At 45.1% G+C, this 18,326-nt stretch overlaps 1 protein-coding gene across 4 annotated transcripts in view; it reads right to left on the bottom strand.

Annotated features, from left to right (window-relative positions):
• The window catches only part of shisal1b (shisa like 1b), a 79,027-nt gene that overhangs the window by 1,916 nt on the left and 58,785 nt on the right, over positions 1-18,326 (bottom strand). For 2 of the 4 annotated variants that reach the window (XM_054733551.2, XM_070550304.1), the window contains 2 exons: positions 18,096-18,309; positions 12,970-13,449 (listed from right to left, as the gene is read on the bottom strand). In XM_054733551.2, the coding sequence (XP_054589526.1) occupies positions 13,143-13,449; positions 18,096-18,309 (521 nt within the window). In that variant the 3' untranslated portion in view covers positions 12,970-13,142. Of the gene's footprint in view, positions 1-4,785; positions 4,897-12,969; positions 13,450-18,095; positions 18,310-18,326 lie in introns of those variants that run through there. The other 2 variants (XM_054733553.2, XM_054733552.2) reach the window with 2 other exon arrangements.

Below are 18,326 nucleotides of genomic sequence, written 5' to 3' on the forward strand. Positions count from 1 at the left end.
TGAAATATCTCTACGTAACTGAAGAAGTCAATTAGCTTTTTTTGATTATGAATATTGACAAACATAATGCTGTTAATGCCTATTAATTTCATTAAACTACATGAAACACTTCTTTTGTTCATGCTATCCATGTAAACACTAACAGAACACTGGTCATTTAAGGGTTAGGGTCAACGTCAGTGACCATCTGTGAGCATCATTCACTCAGCAATCTCCAAGACAACTAAGAGCTTCCACCAATCATAAAAACCAAGAAAAACAAGCAGTTTGTGGGTTTATTTGGGCTAAATGTGCTACAAATACACAAACATACAGACAGAAGAAAAACACTTAATAAGTGACTATCACTGCCCTAACATCTGCTAAAAGCTTTTATAGCTCAGAGAGCACACTTCTGCATCATCAGCCTCTTAAGTTCCCATCTGAACAACACCGATTTTAGCTTTATGACTGAAAACATCTCAGATTACAATCCTTGTGCATTCTGGTCAGTTCTAATCTTTCTTTGAAAAGGCAAAGAACAAAAACTTAATAGCTGGAAAATTATCTCAATGCCAGAGAACACAATAACTAGTAAAACGTGCCAGTGTTGCATTTCAAAAAGCAGTTCCATTTACAGGAATATTTTATAAATCTGTAAGTCTTGTAAAGACTCCAGGCCCACCTCAGTTGTATGAATCATGTCCACCAAATCTCTCTCTACTGCCCAAAACGTAGCTCTGTGTGCACAAGGAGGTGAGAAAAACCAGCTCATGTGATTATGGCTTTCTTGTAAAAAAAAATTGTTAATTTCTATCCTTCAGAAAGGATTATTGCTCTAATAAGTATTCAAAAAGCTATACCTCATCATCAGCCCTTCCTCTTTATCTGAATTCTCAGTTTTTCTCTTTCTGTGACATCTATGCAATAATTAACTCCCACCACATGGAGTGTTGCATTAATGGACAAGAGCCTGGCATTGTGAGCCAGGGAGGGTATTATAATGTATGAATCTGATTGTTCCACAGAAAGCCAGATGCTGAGCTCAAAGCTGGCTCAGCCAAGAAACAGAGTAAAGGTCTCATTTATCAAACATTGCGTAGAATCCTTACTAAAACTGTTCTTAAGCTCAGCAAAAAAAGGTACTTACGCCAAGTAGGTTTGTCTCGTCTCTCGTCTCGTCTTCCTCCGCTTATCCGGGTCCGGGTCGCGGGGGCAGCATCCCAACTAGGGAGCTCCAGGCCGTCCTCTCCCTGGCCTCTTCCACCAGCTCCTCCGGCAGGACCCCAAGGCGTTCCCGGACCAGATTGGAGATGTAACCTCTCCAACGTGTCCTGGGTCGACCCGGGGGCCTTCTGCCGGCAGGACATGCCCGAAACACCTCCCCGGGGAGGCGTCCAGGAGGCATCCTGACCAGATGCCCAAACCACCTCAACTGGCTCCTTTCGATCCGGAGGAGCAGCGGTTCTACTCCGAGTCCCTCCCGAATGTCCGAGCTCCTCACCCTATCTCTAAGGCTGAGCCCGGCCACCCTACGTAGGAAACTCATTTCGGCCGCTTGTATCCGCGATCTCGTTCTTTCGGTCATTACCCAAAGCTCATGACCATAGGTGAGGATTGGGACGTAGATCGACCGGTAAATCGAGAGCCTGGCTTTCTGGCTTAGCTCCCTCTTCCCCACGACAGATCGGCTCAGCGTCCGCATCACTGCAGACGCCGAACCAATCCGCCTGTCGATCTCCCGATCCCTCCTACCCTCACTCGTGAACAAGATCCCGAGATACTTAAACTCCTCCACTTGAGGTAGGACCTCTCCCCCGACCCGGAGGTGGCAAGCCACCCTTTTCCGGTCGAGAACCATGGTCTCAGATTTGGAGGTGCTGATCCTCATCCCAGCCGCTTCACATTCGGCCGCAAACCTACCCAGCAAGAGCTGAAGGTCAGAGCTGGATGAAGCTAGGAGGACCACATCATCTGCAAAAAGCAGAGACGAGATTCTCCTACCACCAAACTCGACACACTCCACACCACGGCTGCGTCTAGAAATTCTGTCCATAAAAGTGATGAACAGAACCGGTGACAAAGGGCAGCCCTGGCGGAGTCCAACCCTCACTGGGAACAGGTCCGACTTACTACCGGCTATGCGGACCAAACTCACGCTCCTCTGGTAAAGGGACTGAATGGCCCTTAACAGAAAGCCACCCACCCCATACTCCTGGAGCGTCCCCCACAGGATGCCCCTGGGGACAAGGTCATAAGCCTTCTCCAAATCCACAAAGCACATGTGGATTGGTTGGGCAAACTCCCATGCCCCCTCCATCACCCTTGCAAGGGTATAGAGCTGGTCCACAGTTCCACGGCCAGGACGAAAACCACATTGCTCCTCCTCTATCTTAGATTCAACTATCGATCGGACCCTCCTCTCCAGTACCTTGGAGTAGACCTTTCCAGGGAGGCTGAGGAGTGTGATCCCCCTATAGTTGGAACACACCCTCAGGTCACCCTTCTTAAAGATGGGGACCACCACCCCGGTCTGCCACTCCCTAGGAACTGCCCCCGATGACCACGCAATGTTGTAGAGACGTGTCAACCATGACAGCCCTACAACATCCATAGCCTTGAGATACCCAGGACGAACCTCATCCGCCCCCGGGGCTCCGCCGCTGTGTAATTGTTTGACTACCTCAGCAACTTCTGCCCCCGAGATCGGACAGTCCCTCCCCAGGCCTCCCAGCTCTGGTTCCTCCTCGGAATGCGCATTGGTGGGATTGAGGAGCTCCTCAAAGTATTCCTTCCACCGTCCGACTATAGCCTCAGTTGACGTCAGCAGCTCCCCATCCCCACTGTAAACAGTGTGAGCGAGTTGCTGCCTTCCTCTCCTGAGGCGCCGGACAGTTTGCCAGAACCTCTTTGGAGCCGATCGATAGTCTTTCTCCATGGCCTCACCAAACTCCTCCCACGCCCGAGATTTTGCCTCGGCAACTGCCACTGCTGCACCCCGCTTGGCTATCCGGTACCTGTCTGCTGCCTCCGGAGACCCACAGACCAGCCACGCCCTGTAGGCCTCCTTCTTCAGCCTGACGGCTCCCCGAACCTCTGGTGTCCACCAGCGGGTACGGGGGTTGCCACCACGACTGGCACCGGCCACCTTACGACCACAGCTAGCAACAGCCGCCTCGACAATCGCAGAGTGGAACAAGGCCCACTCGGACTCAATGTCCCCCACTGCTCTCGGGACGTGGTCAAAGCTCTGCCGGAGGTGGGAGTTGAAGACCGTCTTGACAGGTTCTTCTGCCAGGCGTTCCCAGCAGACCCTCACTATGCGTTTGGGTCTGCCAGGTCTACGCGGCATGTTCCCTTGCCATCTGATCCAACTCACCACCAGGTGGTGATCAGTTGACAGCTCCGCCCCTCTCTTCACTCGGGTGTCCAAAACATACGGCCGCAGGTCAGATGATACGACTACAAAATCTATCATCGACCTGTGACCTAGGCTGCCCTGGTACCAAGTGTACCGGTGGGCATCCTTATGTTCGAACATGGTGTTCGTTATGGCCAAACTGCGGCTTGCACAGAAGTCCAATAACAAAACACCAGCTCCTCCTTGAACCGTCACCTTATCGTGGTGGAGGAGTTTGAGTGCCCTAATGATCCTAGGAGCTATGTTGTCTGGGGCACTTAGTGCCCCTGGTAGGGTCTCCCATGACAAATTGGTCTTAGGTGAAGGGTGAGACAAAGAACGGTTCGAAGGATCTTTCATGGCGGTTAAAACGAAGAGTCGGAGTACCCGGCCCGGAGGGTTACCGGGGTCCCACACTGGAGCCAGGCCTGGGGTTGGGGCCCGTGAGCGAGCGCCTGGTGGCCGGGCTTTCGCCCATGGGGCCCGGCTGGGCCCAGCCCGAACCGGATACATGGGCTCGTCCAACTGTGGACCCACCACCCGCAGGAGGAACGTGAAGGGTCCGGTGCAATGTGAATCGGGTGGCAGACCAAGGCGGGAGCCTTGGCGGTCCAATCCCCGGACAAGAAAACTAGTTTTTGGGACATGGAACGTCACCTCGCTGGCGGGGAAGGAGCCGGAGCTTGTGGCAGAGGTTGAGCGGTACCGGCTAGATATAGTCGGACTCACCTCGACACATTGCATTGGCTCTGGAACCCGAGACCTGGAGAGGGGTTGGACACTCTACTTTGCTGGAGTTGCTCCGGGTGAGAGGCGGAGGGCTGGGGTTGGCTTTTTGTTAGCCCCGAGACTCTCTGCCTGTGTGTTGGGGTTTACCCCGGGGGACAAGAGGGTAGCTTCCTTGCGCCTTCGGGTCGGGGAACGGGTCCTGACTGTTGTTTGTGCTTATGGGCCAAATATCAGTTCAGAGTACCCACCCTTTTTGGAGTCCCTGGGACGAGTGCTAGATAGTGCTCCATCAGGGGACTCCATTGTCCTGCTGGGGGACTTCAATGCTCACGTGGGCAATGACAGCTTGACCTGGAGGGGTGTGATTGGGAGGAATGGCCCACCTGATCAGAACTCGAGCAAGTAGGTTTGTGATCTATCAAACATGGAGTACGCACAGCTGCACGCAATGTCTGCTTCATAAATCGGAGACTATCTAGAATGTTTCTCAGCTGCTTTTTAGTCACATCCCGCCCTCACCACGCCCACTTACTGCCATAAATAGTCAATGCAAAATGCCTTGTGGATCTCATGCATATACATAAGCCGGCTGTTGCAGCGCTCCGCCAGTGACATGGCGACCGTAGACCAAGGTAGATCAAGGAAGCGCAATTTCACAAGCAGAAATTGAGGTACCTGTGGGTGAGGTGGAGAAATCAAAGGAAGTGCTTTTGCAAAACAAATAAGAGAAAATTCACGGAGTGGCACAGCGTTGCTGAAGCCGTCAATGCTGAGTTCTTCAGAGAGATCTGTGGTGGATATAAAAAAGAATGGCCCAATCAGGATTTGATCCCCAGACTCCCGGGTGAAAGTCGCGCATGCTAACCAGTCAGCCAAATGGAGATCTCCCCTGTACAAGTAGCCAGGGCACATTAGTAATCAAGTCACAGTGACAGGACACACACTGTCACAATCTGTCCCCCTGCTGATATTCTGCATTCCGTATTCTGCGCTTCAGGCTGTGTGTGTGTGTGTGTGTGTGTGTGTGTGTGTGTGTGTGTGTGTGTGTGTGTGTGTGTGTGTGTGTGTGTGTGTGTGTACGCGCGCGCATGTGTGTGTGTGGGGGGGTCTTGTTCTGTGTGAAAACGAAGCAGTACAAGTGATAATGCTGCAGGATTTCATAATTTTATCCTTCTCAGCAGCAGCACTGCAGGTGCTCTCCATGTCCAACATGTGCGTAAGCCAGGTCCTTAGCCAACTTAAAGTTGCGCACATTTTTCCACTAAGTTTTCTTTCATAAATCCCAAAGTTTGCGTGGAAAGCTGCTTACGCAGTTTTCCGACCCCGTTTTGTGCGTAAGCAAGCTTGATAAATGAGGCCCCTGGACTTTGATCACGCTGACAGCACAAATAAAAAGGCAGAAGGATTTTCAGCCTCCTTTGTTGTCATTTCCTGCTCAGCAGATGTTGAAGCGCAGGTGTTAGAAACACTTACGTGTGACCAAACAAGTGATGTAACAACTGTTGATGATCACATTCACTACACTATCTCTGAGTCACGGCGGCGCGGCTGTAAGAGGCCGTGTTACGGCGCGTGGTGAGTCAGGTGTGCGCCGAATGTGGTGACAGATGCCACCTCACATGGACCGGTCCGTCTACCCATGGCTAAAGCTCAGCTGGCCTGCTAAGCTGAGAGCCCAGAGCGAGTTGGCGTAAACTGGCAGGAGGGGCTGCTGCATCTCACCATCCTATTCCTCAGTTGCCAAGGCAGTCGAGTTCTGGTATCGTCTAATATCGCCCAACATCTTATCTTTTTCTCTGACCCTCCTGGCAGATGCTAAGCATAAACAAAACAATATTATATTTCTAAATCTGCTGCTAAATGGGAGTATTTTGGTTCTCATCTTGAACGCATGAATGTTTTTTCCACAGTGGGATTTGATCCAAGCCAACTCAAATGTCAGCAACAGGTATGGTAGTTCTTACTTTTCACATAAGGAAGGATGCTAGATGCTACAAAAGGAATGTAAAATAAGATGGGATAGGGTATAGAGGAGCTTCACAGCCAGATTTCACACTGTCTCCAGGCTGATGGTGCACACTGAAACAACAAGTGGAATAAAACAACCCTTAATACCAACTATAGCATTTTAAACCAACAACGTAAGACAGTAAGGGACTTTTATTGTGATGCAAAAGGAAGGAAATAAAGTTTTTGTCTTTACATGTTTGAGTAAAACACCTCTGACTGAAAATCTGCAGGTTATTTCCTATTCTATTGGCTCCACAGGACTGAATGGATCAATCAAAACCTGCAGCACTGATTGCAGGGATGAGACGTCCTCATTTCCATGGCCGGGCTGTATGCTAATGCAGGAGGAAAAAACACTTTCAGATACAAGCCTTTGAAAAGGGTCCATCACGGGCGCTCGTCTGATGGTAATTCCCTGTTTGTGAAGCATCGGTCCCTATGAAGTGAAGATAAAACCATAATATCAAGCAAACCCAGTATTTTCCTCTCGCCTCTTATTCTACATAATCTGGTGAGGAAGGTGAATTAGGTTTTCTTAGGTTTTCTTTATTTTCTCCATGTGAAGTGAATATGTGGCTAGTGGAGATTAATAAATGGTATCCATGGTGAGAAAGTAATAACACTTTCTCAGGCCGCCCCCACAGCGAACCCCCAGCAGATCTGCAGCAGTATATACCAGCTCACACTGGGATATGGTAAGCAGTGTGGTCACATGTTGAACGCTCTGTGTGCACGTGAAGAAATTAGTAAAGAGCTTGACTTAGCTGCATTAGTTAGCATTTGATTCTTAAGATTCACTTGGTTTGATCTCTGTTCACATTTGACTGTCAGATGTCGAATTAGAAGGTGCAGTTTTCTGAACCATCACCTTGCATCCTCCTCCACGCCTCAAATAAAGTGTATACAGGTGCTGGCCAGTAAATTAGAATATCATCAAAAGGTTGAAAATATTTCAGTAATTCCATTCAAAACGTGAAACTTGTACATTATATTCATGCAATGCACACAGACCAATGTATTTCCAATGTTCATTACATTTAAATTTGATATTCATAAGTGACAACTAATGAAAACTCCAAATTTGGTATCTCAAAAAATTAGAATATTCTGAAAAGGCTGAATATAGAAGACACCTGCTGCCACTCTAATCAGCTGATTTACTCAAAACACCTGCAAAGGCCTTTAAAAGGTCCCTCAGTCTTGTTTTGAAGGCACCACAATCATGGGGAAGACTTCTGACTTAACAGCTGTCCAAAAGACAATCATTGACACCTTGCACAAGGAGGGCAAGACACAAAAGGTGATTGCTAAAGAAGCTGGCTGTTCGCAGAGCTCTGTGTCCAAGCACATTAACAGACAGGCGAAGGGACGGAAAAATGTGGTAGAAAAAAGTGTACAAGCTCTAGGGATAACCGCACCCTGCAGAGAATTGTGACGACAAACCCATTCAAAAATGTGGGGGAGATCCACAAAGAGTGGACTGCAGCTGGAGTCAGCGCTTCAAGAACCACCACGAGGAGACTCATGAAAGACATGGGATTCAGGTGTCGCATTCCGTGTGTCAAGCCACTCTTGAACAAGAAACAGCGCAAGAAGCGTCTCGCCTGGGCCAAGGACAAAAAGGACTGGACTGATGCTGAGTGGTCCAAAGTTATGTTTTCTGATGAAAGCAAGTTCTGCATTTCCTTTGGAAATCAAGGACCCAGAGTCTGGAGGAAGAGCGGAGAAGCACAGAATCCACATTGCATGAGGTCCAGTGTAAAGTTTCCACCGTCAGTGATGGTGTGGGGTGCCATGTCATCTGCCGGTGTTGGCCCACTCTGTTTCCTGAGGTCCAGGGTCAATGCAGCCGTCTACCAGGAAGTTTTAGAGCACTTCATGCTTCCTGCTGCTGACCAACTTTATGGGGATGCAGACTTCACCTTTCAACAGGACTTGGCACCTGCACACAGTGCCAAAACCACCAGCACCTGGTTCAAGGACCATGGTATCCCTGTCCTTGATTGGCCAGCAAACTCGCCTGACCTTAACCCCATAGAAAATCTATGGGGTATTGTGAAGCGGAGGATGCAATACGCTAGACCCAACAATGCAGAGGAGCTGAAGACGACTATCAGAGCAACCTGGGCTCTCATAACACCTGAGCAGTGCCACAGACTGATCGAGTCCATGCCACGCCGCATTACTGCAGTTATTGAGGCAAAAGGAGCCCCGACTAAGTATTGAGTGCTATACATGCACATTCTTTTCATGTTCATTCTTTTCAGTTGGCCAACATTAGAGAAACAAACATTTTTTCATTGGCCTTTAGAATATTCTAATTTTCTGAGATACCAGATTTGATGTTTTCATTGGTTGTCACCTATAAATATCAAAATTAAACGTAATAAACATCGGAAATACATTGGTCTGTGTGCATTGCATGAATATAATGTACAAGTTTCACGTTTTGAATGGAATTACTGAAATATTTTCAACCTTTTGATGATATTCTAATTTACTGGCCAGCACCTGTAGGTCATGTGATGACACACTGCGTGGGCAGCATTCACATTAGATACAGCATCCTGATCCATTTTGGGTACTTAACACTTTTTAAAAATGACCAAAGCTATCTGGATTGTGAGACGTGTCTAAATGTGTGAAACAGACGATTCTAATCTTGTCCTAGAAAATAGCTTCTGACTGAATTTAGCTCCAAGCATTTGTCGCTTTGGTTTTCAGATATAATTAAATGTTTTTAGGTCATGGGTCACTGCTGTCCTGTTTATTAAAGAGCTGTCACCCTTTTTACAAATAAAGATGTTACACAAGATGACATCACATCCATCATTGACATCAACGTGATGCTCTTGTGCTTCAGTTAGCTGTAGTTTCACACATCTTGACACAATCCACCTTAAAGCTGTGGGAGATCTACAGGGCACCCTGGCCAGTCAATGATTGATGAGTCCCATCATAGTGAACAGACTTCCTGTCTAATGAGGAAGCTCCATAGATTTGTTGAGTCTGAGCTAACCACGTTTCCATGAGCGGAGCGGTCTCTAGATGCTCTCTGCAGCATCCCGGCTCCTCCGTCTCCGGCTCCCACAGTCCACACCACTTCTCGGAGCCATTTATCAAACCTTTGCAACATGAAATTATCATGACCCAAGAGACACGTCTGGGAGGAGACGGAAGCCCAGTCAAACAGATAGGGTCCACTGCGTCTGAGACGGAGACCTGAATGAAAAATTGACTGCATAAGAGTGGATGTTTGTTCAGGCTGTGCGCCTCGATTGTGTAGCTTCATCATCAAAGTTTGAACAATGTCTGGCAACAGAGGAAAAGTTCCCTGCAGCTACAGTGTTAAAGCTCAATGTTGGCTTCGTTAATCATCCTGTTTGTCTTAACAATAGTCACACGTGGGCTAATGCAGCCTGAGACTTGTGTGACTGCTCGTGTGTGTGTGTGTGTGTGTGTGTGTGTGTGTGTGTGTGTGTGTGTGTGTGTGTGTGTGTGTGTGTGTGTGTGTGTGTGAGACCCAGAATCCACCAGGATAAATTTCACCAAATAATCCCAGGCAGGGGAAGGAAATTAGACCTTTTCTTCTATTCATTAAAACAACATCTTAATGAGATGGTTAGACGTAAAAAAACAAGAAACTCCTCCAAAGAAAAACATGTCTGAAGAGGCAGAGTGCAGCTATTTCTAGACCAAAGATCAAATGTTTTGCTGGAAGTTATTCATTAGTGGGCAGAAGGAGGGAATTCATAAAATCCTGATTATTTATTCCAGTAAAGATGTTATGATTTTTAAGCTAGCTGGGTGTTATAGTTCCTCTGCAATGTCTTTGTCTTTATGTTTTCTCTCTGCACTTAACCCTCTCAGGCTCAAAATAAGTTTTGATGAAAGGACATACAAATAAGTCCTTCAGGGGAACTTCTGAGTTAAAAAAATGCTCATGAAGTACGTATGTGGAGTAACCAGGTAGGTATTAACGTTGCAAATCTGCAACGCCTGCCTCCAGAGGGTTAAAAGGGAACCCAGGGAAACCGGGAGCTGGTTTCAGGGAAAGTATGCTGAAAATGTTTTATATTTGTCCTGCTGTACTCATAGATCCCTTGCCATGTATGTTACAGAACTCAGATTACAAAGGAGGCAGAAGGAAAAAAAGAGAGAAATGCAGGGAAAATGTGCTTGAAAAATGGAACTGGCAACATTTCTCAAAGCTGTCACCCGATTTGTTTCTAGCCATATGTTTAATTCACTGAATCTCCAACTGGTAACAGTGTCTTTGATGAAAATGAGCAGAACAAATCAAACAGGAGTTTACTTTGCTGTATGCAAACGTTTTGTCTGGGCTACATTTAAAAGATGAAAGCAAGCCATTTCAACATGACTTTTTAATTATGACAGACATTTTCTTATTTGCTTTCTTGAGATGTAATAAATTCAACTTTTTTTTGTCAACCTTTATTTTACCAGGTAAAATGTTTGAGAACATGTTCTCATTTACAAACATGACCTGGCCAAGAGGTCTTGGAAGGAAGTGCAACAAAATAAATAAATAAATAAAAATAATAATAACTGGATTATCTAAGCATTAAGAGGACGTTCCAAAAACAGAAAAGCTGATGTAGTCATGTTTTTTTTAACATCTTTGTTAAGTTTGTTCTGTGTTGGTTATCCAGTTCTATTATTGGGTTCTCTTTTGAACACAGAGTAGTAGAGACCACCACCAACATTGGACTGAAGAAGGCTGCAGATGTAGCCGAATCTTGTCAGCAAATAAGGTAAAAACAAATCTCTATTCTGTGTTCACCAAAGAACCAAATACTGGGGTGGTCATGCTTGGTTTTATTAAATAGAAAGGATCAGGCATGAGATCTTAAGCCGAGGTTGGGGGAATCTGTTAGCTCCAACACAGAATTCTGCCAGACAATAGTGAAGGTGGAAACTGGATCAGATTCCTTCTCCCAGCTCAACAACTTCTGAACACTCCGACCATTTTCTTCTTTTTCATGGTCAGGTGGGGAACCAGAGGGAGACCAACGCAACCCTCTGCCCAGCTCCTCCAAAAGCCTTCCCAGCACCAGAGAGGATAAATGATTCCCAGAACAGCTTCTGTGTTTACCCGGGGTCTCTTCCCTGTGGGATGATCTCCTGGGGCAGATCCAAATACCCAGACCACCTCAGCTGGCCCTTTTTGGTGAAAAGAAAAAGCAGCTCTAAGGTTCTTTTGGTCATGGCCCAAAACCGCCATAGTTGAGGATCAAATCTTGAAAGCTTTTGCCTTTTGGCTCCTTCAGAGTGGGACAACTCTGGTGTAATGGTCTTGAGAACCTGTGGGACCCAACACAAATCGTGCAGGAACGGGTGGTTTTGAAGTTGCAGTGTGTGGCTAACACCAAACCCTCTGTCAGGAATGTTGGTGTGACCTTTGACCCAGCTCTCACCCTGGATTCTGATGTCAGTTCTCTTGTTCGCTCCTCCTTCCTCCATCTCAGGAACATTGCTAAGCTGAGTCCCATTCTGTCCCGCCCTGAATATGAGACAGTTCTCCACACCTTCATCTCCTCATGCTTAGACTACTATAACTTTCTTTTCACGTGTCTGAGCAGAACCTCCCTGAACGTCTACAGGTGGTTCAGAACGCCTGTGCTCGGCTTCTGACCAAGTCCTCCAAACACACCCACATCACCCCGCTTCTCTTCCAGCTTCACTGGCTGCCAGTCAACTTCAGGGTTCATTTCAAGATCCTGGTTCTGGTCTATAGGGCCTTACATGGACAAGCACCATCTTACATTGGTGATCTTAGTCCCTACACCCCCAGCAGGTCCCTGAGGTCCAGTGATCAAAGCCTACTGGTTGTGCAGCGCACCAGGCTAAAGACCAAAGGTGACAGATCATTTGCTGCTGTGGCCCCCAGACTCTGGACCTCTCTCCCCCTGAGCCTGAGATCAGTGGTCTCCTTTAAAAAGCAGCTGAATTCTGCTCTTTCTACCAATTCCGCCTTTCCTAGAATCCACTGATGACCTCTTTCTTATTAATTTTCTTTCCCTTTCCTTACATTTTTTAACCATAATTTGTTTATTTTTCTCATTTTTATGATGTGTTGTAATATTTTTTATAATCTTTTTTAGTTATTTTGTGAAGCGCCTCATGATTTTTAACTTGAGAGGTGTTAAATAAAAGTTGTTTCTTTTTTGTCTTTCCAAGAAAAAACCAGAGGGTCTCAAATTTACTAGAAGATGGAGAGTGCACCTGAGGTAGCTAACAACATTAAACCTGGAGAAACTAAAGAAAGGAAAGAACAGTTAGATTGATGGAAACAGTGAAGGTGTGCAATGGTCAGTCAGACTAATTAAACTGAGGGTATAAACTTTATGTTTGAAGGCCTGTGAATGAAGAGGTGGGAGTGGGCTGGAATGAAAGAGACAGACAGCAGGAGCCAGGTTCTACTCTGGTGTCGCAATATAAAGGCTTATAAATCCTAATTTTCACCTTTCAGCCTAATTTTTATCAGAACAAGTCGCACTAAAGCAACACCAAAGGAAATGTCTTCCCCATCAGATTAAATAACACACATTTCAAATTGGGCTGACAATAGCAGGACTAACGGGTTTAGTGATGTTTTTAATTGTTGAAAATGATTATTGATGCTGCAATTCATACGTAGATGGTCAATGAACCCTTGCTGTGCACAGTGCTACCTTTATTTCTTTTTCCCTGTTTGGATCCACACTAAAAATACTCCCAGCACAACATCCACTCATAAACACCAATGTGAGAGTAGATCTGGTAAAAGAATGGAGCAGACTGTGTTTTTATTTTGACACCTGGAGCTTTCTGGGCTTTACTGAAGCTCATACAACGGTCACTTTCCTAACTCAGACTTCTCTGTAACCTTCACAGAATGAATTACAACCTTGCCAAAAATGTATCTTCAACGTTCAACAGTATTTAGTCATTTTTACTCAATTCTAGGTATTCAATTGTAACTATGTGCAGAAGTCATGTTGTCAGTGGTTGTGGCAGCAGCTTACCATGCGGTGGAGGTGTTGTAGGGCAGAGGCGTGGGGCTGTGGCTCTCCCCTCGTAGGCTGTGTCTGGACTGGTAGTGGCTGGGGACCATGGGCTGGACCTGAGCCTGCATCTCACTTTCCTCAGGCAGAGATCTGTGCCACTGATTCCGGGCCTTCTTCAGCCAGCGACCCCCCAGACCCCACTTCTCTAAATAGATCCGGCACAGCTCGTAGTTTATGGCTGAGTAATAGAGGAAGTCCAGAGCCAGCAGCACCATGACGAAAAAGCCGTAGATCCACACGCCAACCAAGGCTGTATAATTACTGCAGGAGAGACAGACGAGGAGCATTAACACGGTTTTGTCTGGAAAAAGAGATGATTAACACTCTTCTCAAGCTCGGCGCTTTCATGCAGATATCCTTAAGCTGAGCTCTTAAATCCCAAAGGCCACGGCGGTGCTGCCAGGTGTGAATGTTTGCCATTCACTTGGCAAGACCAAGATGTTCATCAAATCCTCCCTTTGTACAAAGTTAAATATATAAATATTTCAATAAACCCTCCATCTGTTCCGTTTGCTGTTTCTTAAATTCAGCTCCTTAAACTGGACAAAGAATTTCTTTAGCACAAGGGACTTTTTAATCCATCTCCTTCTGGCTCCAACACAGCTTCTCTGAAAAATCGATGTTCTTATTTTTCACCTCTCATAAATTTTCCTCAAGCATTACATGATCCAGCTGGATTTAAATGGGTCACATTTGAACTGTGTTTTGGTAAACCAACCTCTATAAAAAAAATAACAAGCTACATGAGCAGAAACAGCTTTCAGAAAACAGCTTCCTTAGGAGTCTGAGCGTATACGGGCCTTTGAGACATCACACGAGAAATTATCCATGGGCGTGACATTTCTGCTTGAACTGGCACGAGGGCATTTATTGGGACCACACAAATAGATGGAATGAGAAAAACTATTCCGGCTCAGAGACAGAGATGACACAGCGTATTACTGAAAAAATGGACATTTATTTGAAAGGAAACATCTTTTAGTTGCTGCTGAACGATTACCTGAACAGCACTGATAAAAGGCTTTTATGAAAAGTGATGTCAAAATGCTTTTAGTTTGAACACATTAAATAAAACCAGTTATGCTTGGGAAGTATTTGGGTTTACAGGCTGTATGGCTGAAGTGGGAGCTAATATTAGCAAAATCTCATGCTTGGTGGAGTTAATGAAACCTGTCTCATTGTTTTTCACCTGAGTCCAGCTCACAAGGGGAGTAGCCATAGCAAAAAGATCAAAACTTCCACCTGCTCCTAAGAAGCCTAAATCCCTTCGGTGTGTACTTGGTTGGCCCTGGCCACATCTGAGTCAACCCTGATCTCCCGTGAGATTTTGTTTTCTGGTCATGAGCTTTGAATCATTTTACTGAGGCTCATCTACAGCTTATTTCCTCTCGGATTCAACCAAAAGCAAGATGGCCGCCACAGCTAATTTTAGCAAAGCTGAGCAACAACGAGAACAGCTATAGGTGAATCGATTTAACAGATAGCTTTGTGCAAGTCACGGACAGCCATTAACGCGTGTGAAAAGACTTTTATGGCGTGATGAGCCTTCACTTTAGCTCATCGAACTCCTTCAAAACAGAAATAAGAGTTTCTCTAATACATTTTGGAGGAACCCACTGTTTCTATTTAATTTTCAGAAATGTTTCCATACCTGCCTTTGACATATACATATCTATAATTTACAAGTCTTGCAACACAAATGTTGAAGTGAAACATTTTTTTGTTATGGTATTATATTTGTGTCAGTTTTGGAGAATACGTATGGAGAAAGTGCTCCATTCCCAGAGGGATTCTTCCTGATCGCGCACCCTCAAGTGATGTTATTAAATATGTAACGCTGTTTCTGAGAGAAGAAAAACTGATGCAATTGATTATCTACCAAACTTTTTAGCTCCTCTATATATATGTAGCTTCCCCCAACATATATTCTAATCCTCCATCCATTTAATTCCTTTCCCTTTTCAGCTACTGTTCATGCAACGTTGCACATTCCAGTGAATCCTTCAAAGGTCAAAACGTCCTCCAATTTAACACCAGCAGACTTATATTTCAAATCCATTTTCACAGTGCAGTGTGAGAGGAGTTGTCACCACCTTTTGCTTTGCCAGTGGTAAATATCAAACCCCAGAGTCCCAATAGGCCATCCAACACTAAAAATGAAATATCACGACCTGCTGTGGGGCAGCGTGAACCGCTCAAAGCACCACATGCTGGGAGGGCATTAGTACAAAGAGCTGTGGTTTTGTCACCCAAACCTCCTGCTGGGGGCTCCCACAGAACAAAAAGCACATTTTCCTGCTCTTCGTGCAGCTGAAATCATTTTATTCCACCGGTGATAATCTCATCTCCTGGTTTGCAATTTCTGACTGTCATATCTTCACATCCTGTACAATTTTATACCTCTTAAATGGACATTTGCACTGTGATACAGTCTAGCACAACATTATGAGTTCATATAATATGCACCACTTAAATAGATCATTCACTGATATCTTTAATCCATTTGCAGTGGTCCCTAGCAGGGGCGGCGTTAGGCCCGGCTACTTGGGCTCAAGCCCCGAATGTTTTTTGAAAAGCCCCAGATCTAAAACGTGGAAGTAACATGCAGTACCAAAGTTCAACAGAGAGGGAGCAGCTGGCAGTAGTTTGTATACAGCCTGCCTGAACCTCCCACCACTGAAGAAGCCCTTCAGCAGCCGGCTTCTTCTACACTCTCTGCCTGAAACGCATGAGTGAAGATGGACATAAGGACGTTTTTTGGACAAAAAGTACAACGACAGAACCCCAGCTTTGATGAGACTGGTGTTGACTCAGGTTTGTGAATCTTATTTGAAAATATTTGTTGTGCTGCTGGTTTGCCTAAAGTTAGCTTACTATCAGGTAAAGTTGTTGGAGAAAGAAAGGGAATATTTACTATCATCTCACACTAAACACTAACAAGAACAATACTCTGCCCTGAAAATGCTTAACATGTAGCTTCAGGTTAAAAATTATGTGGTACAAGACATATATGATGTTGACTAGTGTGTGTCACGTGTGTGTGTGTGCGTGCGCGCGCATGTGTTAAGCCCCGGATCTTCCTCAGTCCTATATCCGCCCCTGGTCTCTAGTATGAATGAACGCCTTGTAAGTCAGACTCTGGGAGAGAAAAAAAAATTCTAGTGCAATTGTTTCAGCACAGAGAATTCAGCCAGAGGAGAAAGTAGCTTCAGACGACAGCATTAGGATTTTTATCTCCTGATATTTGGACATCTTGTACTGATTGGCTAACAGAAATGTGACTCTCCCACTGACTCTGTTTGCTTTGCAACATGGATGTTTTATCTCCACAAGCAACACAAGCCTGGAGGAGTGCTGCTGTGTGTTGTAGTTGCTAATGCTAATTGTTAGCTTCTACTAGCTGAGACGTTATCTGCTGTTTCCTGGATGCCAAGAACAAAAACAACAGCCTTCCTTGTCATGAGTCAAGATGGGTGAGTGCATGAATGTTAAGCAACAGTGTGACATAGACCTGTCAGGATTTTCTAATCCTAGAGTTTCACTGTCAATTAAGAAACTAATGCAGCAGATAGATGTAGGAGACTATTTTCATGTTTAGCCTGCATGAAAAACTCAGTGTGATCAACCATTTTCAAAATTAATAAATAAAAAATGGTTTCTCAGTGAAGGACCGCTACTGTGGAACATGCAGGCAAACAGCCTAAAACAGATTTCTTTTGGCATCAGCGTCACCTCCATTTGGATAGATGTCAGTGAACCTCTTTGACAGCAGCCAAATTGTGTCAACGAGTCTGAAGGTGAAGAGAAAGTGAATCACTTGTGAATGTGCAGATTTAGACCTCTTCTGTTTAAAGTAACTGGCTATTTTGGCTCTCAGATCTAGGATTTATCATAGTGAACAATCGTTAAATCTTTGACACTACATGATTTTCTTTTTCTTAATATGGAGAAGTTTCAATGTATTTGGAAGAAGATGTTTTTTCAAACAGGTTTACTTTAGCAATAAAATTACCGAAGGGAATTATTTTGGAAAATACATTTCTAATATATGATCAAAGTGTAAAGTTGAGAACCAAAGTAAAGTCAAGAAATGTATGAAATAATGATTGTTCAAATGAAAGTAAGGACAGAAAAGGAGGGGTCGACATTACTTTGATTTAACACAATCAAGAAAAATAAAATCAAGCAAAACTCTCAAGGAGCAGAAATAGACAACACCTGCAGTTCTCTCTCTTTGTCACTGTTGTCCCCACGGTGTCCATCTTTAGACAGACGATGCTACAAGAACAACTGTGATCAGATGAGAACACGTTATTCAAACTTGCTGAACCTTGCTTTTGCACCAGCTTATAATTAGCCCTGTTTGTGTTTCTGGTGCTTAGGGGGAGCAGTTAGCAGATGCAGCTAAAGCATGGGCTGCACAACGATGGTGATTCTCTGTCAGTTTTCACACAGCAAACTCAGTTCAGCAGATTTTAACTTTGCATCCAAAGGGACAGTGTGAGTACAAGAACAGGTAATGGGTTTAACCAGATTCAGATGCTCTTGTATCACAGGCCAAATCAGTAATAATATAATATTAAAAGTAGAGTCAAATCAAGACACAGGCACAAATTACTAAATGATGAAAGTCTTAGATCAAGGATCAAAGGGATTTATCATTGCCGCTGTAAAAGAACCACCATCCATCGAAAATAAGGGATTTCCCCTTTTTTTCATCACTTTTTGTTGCTAGGAAACAGACATTTTAAAGAAATGGGATGTCTCTTTTTTGGTATTAAATGGAAAGTCAAATCACAATTTGTAAAAAAAACCTAATACTTCAAAGAAACATATCCAGGTGAGAAGTTTACATTAATAAAGCCAATCTATAAATGCTGGTCCAAGTGACGGCCTGACTCACTCACTTGTGCGCGTAACCATCTGGGGTGGTGGTGAGGTTGACCTGCATGACCGTCTGGAACTCTGTATCGTTGCAGCAGTACTTGAAGGCAGTGTTGTTGTGGTGACAGCAGAACATGTAGGTCTTGTTGTCTGAGAGACGCGGGCAGTGAAATCCAAAGTGGTAACGGCCTTTGTGGTCCGTGTACGGTTCACACACCCGGTAATGAGCTGAGAGGGCTGCAGTGGAGGAACAG

The sequence above is a fragment of the Nothobranchius furzeri genome, chromosome 4, assembly GCF_043380555.1.
Source record: "Nothobranchius furzeri strain GRZ-AD chromosome 4, NfurGRZ-RIMD1, whole genome shotgun sequence".
NCBI classification, from domain to species: domain Eukaryota; kingdom Metazoa; phylum Chordata; class Actinopteri; order Cyprinodontiformes; family Nothobranchiidae; genus Nothobranchius; species Nothobranchius furzeri.